The sequence below is a fragment of the Bombina bombina genome, chromosome 8 (genome assembly GCF_027579735.1).
Source record: "Bombina bombina isolate aBomBom1 chromosome 8, aBomBom1.pri, whole genome shotgun sequence".
NCBI classification, from domain to species: Eukaryota; Metazoa; Chordata; class Amphibia; order Anura; family Bombinatoridae; genus Bombina; species Bombina bombina.
The window spans coordinates 199960931-199969855 of NC_069506.1; the positions used below are offsets into that span (position 1 = coordinate 199960931).

The following is an 8925-nucleotide window of genomic DNA, read 5'->3' on the forward strand; positions in this document are numbered from 1 at the left end:
GAGAAGATATTGTTATACATATGCGGGAAATTGTTTATTAGTATTCAATTGGACAAAAGAGATTACTGAAAATGTTGTGACAAAAAAATGTAGAATCTACTGGTACTAAAATCACCTTGGTAACAGACCTGGACAAAGTATTATAGAAAAATCTGTTTTGTACAGCAAGCCTCCATATAAGTGGCTTTAGTAGGAGATTGTCATAAGAGTAATTATAAATACATTTAAATCATTATAAGCTGGTTCAGCTTGATTTGCCATTCACTATTATGTAAAAGCTGTAGTTGCAACTCAAAGTGTAATTGGGGCATTGCATGCAAAATGATTCAAATTCTGAGATGAAAGCATCATGGACTCTTCTAAGCAGGGAGGGCCATAATCCTTTTGTAATATGACAAAGCAACATGATGCTAACCTCTCTCTCTTAAAAGGATTTGTCAGCAAATGGGATTAAAAAAAAGGTGTTATTAAATCTCAGATATTAAGCATTCAGCTGCATATTACTATGAGCAATATATGGTACCTGTCAGTTGTGCGTTGTACTGCACTTACTAATTCCTAAAAAGAAATAAAATATATCATTTATACCGAACAGAGTTTACGGACTACCAGAACACCATTACTTACCTATGTTTGCATTTATCTGTTGGTCACATTCATGGTCCCCAGCTCCTTAAACGATCTCCCATGTCTCTGGCCTGATGTTCTTTGCGCGCTCTGAGCTCTTGCACAGCTTTTCTGTTTTGGAAGCCCACCAAGGCTAGAGTTATCTCTGCATTCCAGCGGCTGCGTTCCCTGCAGCGGAAGTCAATCTCTTGCCCTTCCATTGTCACTAGGGTAAAGTAGACTCGCTCGCCTTTCCTCTCTACACATTCCAGTTTTGCAAGCGAGTCAAAGCGTAAAACCTTTGCCTTACCTCGTTTTCGAGGGTCTGTGTACAAGTGTAGACCCTCAGCAGTCAACACGCACCTTCTCTTCTTCCATAGCTGAAGGAAGCTATCACTACGCTTCTCCAAATCTCCTTCTTTGATGGCAACAAATGAAGAGATTGCCGAGCGACTCATTGTTCCGTAAGAGACACAACCCTCTTCCAAAACTTTATATTATATCTTCTTCTTTTTCAGGAGTGATGACCAACTTACAAGTTTTACCAAAACCCGGAAAATGTGGAAAGACTAAAATATTTGTTAGGACTTTTCTTCTTTTACAGTTCCATTTGTGATATAAATCTGTATTTTTGGATAATACTTCAGGTCTCCAACTCTGGACCAACTTTGCAGTAAGGCCTTTTTGTTCACTTAAAATCTAAAGACACCTAACTGCAGAAGACTGAAAAATGATCATGTTTATGGTAAAATTACTATCTAATTAATTTCTAGTGATATGACAGCAAGTTTCCTGGTTGAAAATTCCCCCAAATAAAATCTGAAGAATTTAAAGAAGAAAAAAAATAAAAAAAATATTTGCATTCTTCAAAGCATCTTGTTGCATTTAATTTAAAATGTGCTCATAATTAAAGCAAATATTTGCTCCAGGTCTCTTCCACAAGAAAAGAAGCCTTTAGTCACAGTGTCTTGAATTACACATCTAGGAATAATGTAAAAGCACGAGCACTGAAAGCTTCTTTCAGATGGTTCTTCTGTGTTCAGTTCTGCCTTTGCTTAGTAGTGCAGTGAACAGACAAAATCATTTTGCATAGGCAGGGAGGGTTGTGCATATGGGAAGGATCTGTTGCTGTCTCTCCTCCTCATTCCTGAATACTGCCCTAGGCTGCAGGGTGGTTCTGAACAGTCATGTGCTAAAGGCTGTGAGTGTTTCCCTATCACTGACAAATGAAGCTAGAAGCAATCTGCCCAGTCCAAAATGTAACTGGCGTTTCACAGTGAGATCCTGGGTGCTCCTCCCTCTGGAAAACAGAGGAAGGCACTGCAGAAAAAAAAAAAAAAGATTAACTCTAACAATTCTGCAGACATTGTCATGAACTTGGGATCAGGCAATAAATAGATCTGAATTAGAAATCAAATATTTGCAGAGATGGACAAACTGTGATTATTAAAGTGCAGTTTTAGCTAATGACGTGAGACTCTGTAATGAGTTTTTCTGACATGCACAACTTTCGGATTAATGAGAGAGGATGATAAAAAACACACATCCCACTTAGAATAGTATGTTGGAATACTGATAAGTAAAAAGAAGTCAGAAAAGAGACACATTTTATGTAATCAAAGTTAAATACTTTCTTTCAAGGAATGCAACTAGGAAAGTGTTTACCTTATAAAAAAATGCATTCACTAAATCTTGCAAAAATGTTGATTCTTTTGCACATTTTTTTCTTCCATTTTGTTCTCAATACAAATAGGAACAAAGAGTAACAATTCTTAATCCTGTCTTTCATGTCAGGGGCAATTTAAACATGATTACATGATTATCTGCTCTTTAAAACCTTCAGCTATTATTCATTTGACAGCTGTGATGCTAACAGTTTAAATCTCATTTTCTAAATTGGTGTTAAACTTGCCAACTAATGTTACTGAAAGAAACTGGGATGAAAAAAAGTATATATACAGGGAGTGCAGAATTATTAGGCAAATGAGTATTTTGACCACATCATCCTCTTTATGCATGTTGTCTTACTCCAAGCTGTATAGGCTCGAAAGCCTACTACCAATTAAGCATATTAGGTGATGTGCATCTCTGTAATGAGAAGGGGTGTGGTCTAATGACATCAACACCCTATATCAGGTGTGCATAATTATTAGGCAACTTCCTTTCCTTTGGCAAAATGGGTCAAAAGAAGGACTTGACAGGCTCAGAAAAGTCAAAAATAGTGAGATATCTTGCAGAGGGATGCAGCACTCTTAAAATTGCAAAGCTTCTGAAGCGTGATCATCGAACAATCAAGCGTTTAATTCAAAATAGTCAACAGGGTCGCAAGAAGCGTGTGGAAAAACCAAGGCGCAAAATAACTGCCCATGAACTGAGAAAAGTCAAGCGTGCAGCTGCCAAGATGCCACTTGCCACCAGTTTGGCCATATTTCAGAGCTGCAACATCACTGGAGTGCCCAAAAGCACAAGGTGTGCAATACTCAGAGACATGGCCAAGGTAAGAAAGCCTGAAAGACGACCACCGCTGAACAAGACACACTAGCTGAAACGTCAAGACTGGGCCAAGAAATATCTCAAGACTGATTTTTCTAAGGTTTTATGGACTGATGAAATGAGAGTGAGTCTTGATGGGCCAGATGGATGGGCCCGTGGCTGGATTGGTAAAGGGCAGAGAGCTCCAGTCCGACTCAGACGCCAGCAAGGTGGAGGTGGAGTACTGGTTTGGGCTGGTATCATCAAAGATGAGCTTGTGGGGCCTTTTCGGGTTGAGGATGGAGTCAAGCTCAACTCCCAGTCCTACTGCCAGTTTCTGGAAGACACCTTCTTCAAGCAGTGGTACAGGAAGAAGTCTGCATCCTTCAAAAAAAACATGATTTTCATGCAGGACAATGCTCCATCACACGCGTCCAAGAACTCCACAGCGTGGCTGGCAAGAAAGGGTATAAAATAAGAAAATCTAATGACATGGCCTCCTTGTTCACCTGATCTGAACCCCATTGAGAACCTGTGGTCCATCATCAAATGTGAGATTTACAAGGAGGGAAAACAGTACACCTCTCTGAACAGTGTCTGGGAGGCTGTGGTTGCTGCTGCACGCAATGTTGATGGTGAACAGATCAAAACACTGACAGAATCCATGGATGGCAGGCTTTTGAGTGTCCCTTGCAAAGAAAGGTGGCTATATTGGTCACTGATTTGTTTTTGAATGTCAGAAATGTATATTTGTGAATGTTGAGATGTTATATTGGTTTCACTGGTAAAAATAAATAATTGAAATGGGTATATATTTGTTTTTTGTTAAGTTGCCTAATAATTATGCACAGTTATAGTCACCTGCACACACAGATATCCCCCTAAAATAGCTACAACTAAAAACAAACTAAAAACTACTTCCAAAACTATTCAGCTTTGATATTAATGAGTTTTTTGGGTTCATTGAGAACATGGTTGTTGTTCAATAATAAAATGAATCCTCAAAAATACAACTTGCCTAATAATTCTGCACTCCCTGTGTATATATATATATATATATATATATATATATATATATATATATATATATAGATAGATAGATAGATAGATAGATAGATAGATAGATAGATAGATATACAGTTTAAAGTGTGTATGTATATATATATACTTTAAACTGTAAACATATATTTGAAACTGATTTTATGAGCTTGCAAGAAAGTATTGGCCTGTTAGTGCAAAGGTTGCAGAGAAGAAATATCACAAATCTCAGAAAAAAAATATAATTTTTCTTTCTTTTCAGATTAGTGAACTGATCTTTATTTAAAGATGGCAATTATTTATTTGACACTCACTGTAAACTACTGTGTCACCATCAACTAGTTTGTCACAACCTTCACATTTTCTGTGTTACAAGGATTTATGGTGGTGAGAGCAGAGATATATTACAGCCTAAGTACAAAAGATTAATGCCTTCGGTGGTATTAGTTAGGGTGTGGCACATTTTGTGGAGTAGCTCAGTGGCAAGCTGCCTGGAAGTATTTAGTGAAATCATTAGCTATTTACTGGGATTCAATTAAACCCCCCACACTGTTTCAAGTACAAGAATACATTTAATCGAGCAACTTCCAATACATTTATTCCTTCCAGCTGATATAACAGTTCATTGGGAACAGATTAAAGGGATATGAAACCCAAGTTTTTTTTTCCTTTCATGATTCAGATAGAGCATGCAATTTTAAGCAACTTTCTATTTTACTCCTATTAACAAATTTTCTTTTTCTCTTGGTATCTTTAAACAGTAATGTAAGTTTAGGAGCCAGCCCATTTTTGGTTTAGAACCTGGGTAGCACTTGCTGATTGGTGGCTAAATGTAGCCCTTTATTTCTTTAAAAAAAAAAAAAAGAGAGACCATTGTCAAATGTAGGACTTGTGTACCCTCCACTAGTCACATAGAGAGCATTGATTTTTTTATAATTAATTAAAAAAGCATAAAACCCAAAAGTTTCCTTTCATGATGTAGACAGAACTTACAATTTTAATCAGCTTTTCAATATACTTACATTGTCAAATGTGTTTCTTTCTCTTGGTATCCTTTGTTGAAGGAGAAGCAACATACCAATGAGAACACCGTGAGCCAGTGAAAAGAGGCATAAATGTGCAGCCGCTAATCAGCAACTAGTTTCCAGTAGTGCATTGCTGTTCCTGAGGCCACCTATGTATGCTTTTTAACAAAGTATACTAAGAGAACAAAGAAAATGAGGTCAAATAAGTAAACTGGAAAATTGTTTAATCTTGCATCCTCTGTCTGAATCATGAAAGTTCAATTTTGACTTTACTGTCCCTTTTTAATATAACATTTGGAGAACATACATGCGGGAAACCATCATGTCATAAAGCTTCCACTCAAAATTTGCTGACCACCCAAATCTTGGTGGCCTAGGCACAGTCCTTGTTGACCTACAAAAGTGATGGCCAACTTCTTTTCAAACACACAGAGCTGAACAGCATCATTTTATAAACCTTATCGTTAAGGTGATCATCCATTACAAATTGTCTGGGACTATCCCTCTGTCCCCAAATTTTTTCTGGTGTCCTGTGTTGTCCTGATTTAGTACAGTCTGCCCCTCAGATTGTCCCACATCTCTACTGATGCGCACCACTTGGATAAAATTGTGGTACATATTTTGCAAATTGAGGATAAAATCAGCATAGTAGTGATGGCCTGAGTGAGAGAGTTCTTCCCTTCCTCGTGCTCAATCTTAATCACAAAACTTACATTTTGACTTTAGTGTCCCTTTAACTGCAGATGTTCATCTACTCAAAACCTTATCTGCGAATAACAACCATGTGTCGTCATCTGGGGGGGGGGGCGTGATCATGGCCCCTCCTCTGCAGTTAAAGGCTGGGGTTTCTGCATCGCCTCAGCTATCCAGCATTTATGATGCGTGATGACATCATCACCCTGGAGACTAGGGAGTGGATAGAAGAGCTTAAGGGAGCTGGATGGGTGTAAGTATTCAAATCCCTTGGTCTCAGCTCCCCTAATGGTGTGCAACTTGGGCCTATAATGCCACACATTTTTAAAAAATAAAGTAAAACAGCCCATCATAAAGGCTTATAGCCCGCCAAGATCCCTTATTTTAAACTCTAAAAGCCCCTCTTTAAAAAAAAAAAAAATATCTATAGGTTTTAATAGCAAGGTGATCACATGGCATGAAAAAAAATGAGCATTTATTTGAGTAGAGGCTCATGGGAGCCCCTACGTGCACATCAAAGTTATATAACTATACCCAAAGTCCCCCATTTATAAGAGGATAAACCCTTCTTATTTTATTTTCAAGAGTTTACAAAAAACACACACACACACTATTGTTTATAACTTTATTTATTAAAATTTTAATAACAGTATTTACTTTTTATATATACTCCTGAGCTCTTTGTTACAATATGAGTAATTTGCTAAATATGATCAAATTATATATATGTATTTGTGTGTGTATGTATATATGTGTGTGTGTGTGATGTAACTACTAAATTTTCAGCTTGCTGAAAGTTTCTCAAGGACACACCTGTCCATGTACAGGAATATAGCAATAAATTAATTTAGTTAAAATAGTTTAGTTAAAAAGCCATGACAGGAACTAATAGCCCAACTGGTGTTCTTTTAAGCAGCTGTCCAACAGTCAGAAATAGCATACAGAAATAGGTAAGAGATACAAGTTACTTTAGAGACAAAAATATACATTCAGCTATTATGATGAACCAATCACAGTTTTAGCCAACCCAAAATAATACCAAGCATCCCCCATTATCCATTTTGGGAAGTATTAGCTGAAGAGGCTTATCATTTAAAGGTATATAAGATGTAGGGATAGGAGGGGGAGTTAAGAGAAGAGGAGAAGGCAGGAGAGGTAATTATATTATGCACTTACTTACTTTATAGCTATAAGGTGTTTTCATGTCTGTTTGCATTTGATGTAAGAAATTGTATGTAGTTATGTCAATGTGTTTTATGTAATGAATTTAAAGTAACTCGTATTGGTACCAAATAAGGAAACTTAGAATGTTGTATCGTGTGATCTAAGATTTTGGGTGCTGTGACTAAATTAAAGCTGTTATATTAAGCTGTCTTTCTCACAAGCAAATTCTTTCATAAATTATTATTATTATTATTAATATAAATATTATATTCCAAAAATTAATAATTAATCTTCAATAATTGGCGACCGCAAAGGTAATAGAACTTGTTGTCTCCATTAAGGTATAAGATCTGGCATGTATGTTTTATACATATGATGAGGCTTTTAGATGTGTTAGGCTATTTCAGTCATCACCAGTAACAGAATTATAGCATATTCTGCTTATTGTTCAAATAGTAAATTATATCTTTTTGGAACGATTACTTCTATTCAAAGAATCCTCATAGATTAAATTTGGTTATAATATTTATTTTAATACAGTATTTATTTGGGTTTAAATATACATTTATATATGTTTATGCAATAGTCACACATTTGTGCAGAATAAAATTCTAGTCATTTTACTTGTAAACTGCACATGTTTATTTGATATAAGAATATCTAGTCCCATTCTATAGATATTTTGTATTGTGGCCCCTCTAATTAAAACAATAAGCCAGAATTGATATAGTTATATCATGCATCGTCATGTACTGTAAGTATATACTTCTGGATTAATTAGTATTGAATTGTTAATTTTTTCAATGAGCCACATGAAGCTATGTAAATAAATAGTTAAAATCTTGTGGACGTAGCTAAATTGCCACCTTGAAATATAACAATTACTATTGCATTAATATATGTATGTAGTTATCTAAATCTATATATAAGGTAACTATATAAGAAGACTTATCACATTAAGTTAAATCCAAAAGAAATAATAATTCATTGACCACAATTTCCAGCTATGGTTTTTCCCATATATTGTATATTGTGTGATTTGCTGTTTTGAAACTGTTCTAATAAATAATTGTGTCTGTGAAAAATGCAGCATAATTTTTAACAACACCTAACTCTGGCAAGGAAGAAAACCTAACAGGGATAGGATCTGAGGTGATGGAAAGGATTTAAAAACCTACCCCACGCTAACACAATCACGATATAGTTCTTTGTTTAAAAAGTGTATGATTAGAGTAACCCTTACGACATTAGGGAGAGGATATACACTGAAAAATAAAATTTCCCAAATAATATTTTAAAGAAGATAAGTATATTAGAAGAACCTTTAAGTGCCGGCCAACTTACTGGGGAGGATATACAAACATAAAGAAAAAGGGAATCAATTAATTTTGTGTTAAGTTTTTTTCTCAAGATGGATACATTATCTGCTTTGGAAAGATTGGTAGCTACTTACATCACAAGCCATAAAAGTAATGATTATGCTTGTGATGTTTATGACAAAGAGAATCCAATCCCTGGACATATTTCCAGGATTTATTTGAAAAAGAGATTACTATCTCACAAAAGTCCAAAGAGACAAAAGGAAAAGCAGTTGCAAGTATCTTTACAGCATGCTTGGCAATGAATGACAAAATAGAAACATTGAAAATGAACTGCAAAGTTCCAAAAATATAATAAACAAAAAAGAAAAAGAGATTGACAAATTAGAAACTCAAGTGCAATCTCTAACATCCCTCAATTGTGAAATTAACAAATCCAAACAGGAGAGTGATAAAAACTGCTTAAATGCAGAAAAAGAATTAGAGATTTGCAAAGGAAAATTATTTGAAACAGAAAAAGAAAAGGATCGCATATGTAATGCATATTCTATGGTTCAAAATTAATTGGAAAATATTAAATTGGGGAATTCTGCTGAAAATTCCAACTG

General features: G+C 35.5%; 1 protein-coding gene across 1 annotated transcript; it reads right to left on the reverse strand.

Moving 5' to 3' along the window:
• Nucleotides 1–633: 633 nt before the first annotated feature.
• On the reverse strand, nt 634–1780 carry LOC128638102 (pleckstrin homology-like domain family A member 2). The gene has a single exon (XM_053689965.1). The coding sequence runs from the start codon at nt 1062–1064 to the stop codon at nt 657–659; it is 408 nt and encodes a 135-aa protein (XP_053545940.1). The 5' UTR covers nt 1065–1780; the 3' UTR covers nt 634–656.
• Nucleotides 1781–8925: the final 7145 nt, after the last annotated feature.

Coding starts and splice junctions, on each gene's coding strand:
- LOC128638102 (XM_053689965.1), bottom strand. CDS start 1,064: ATGAGTCGCTCGGCAATCTCTTCATTTGTTGCCATCAAAGAAGGAGAT.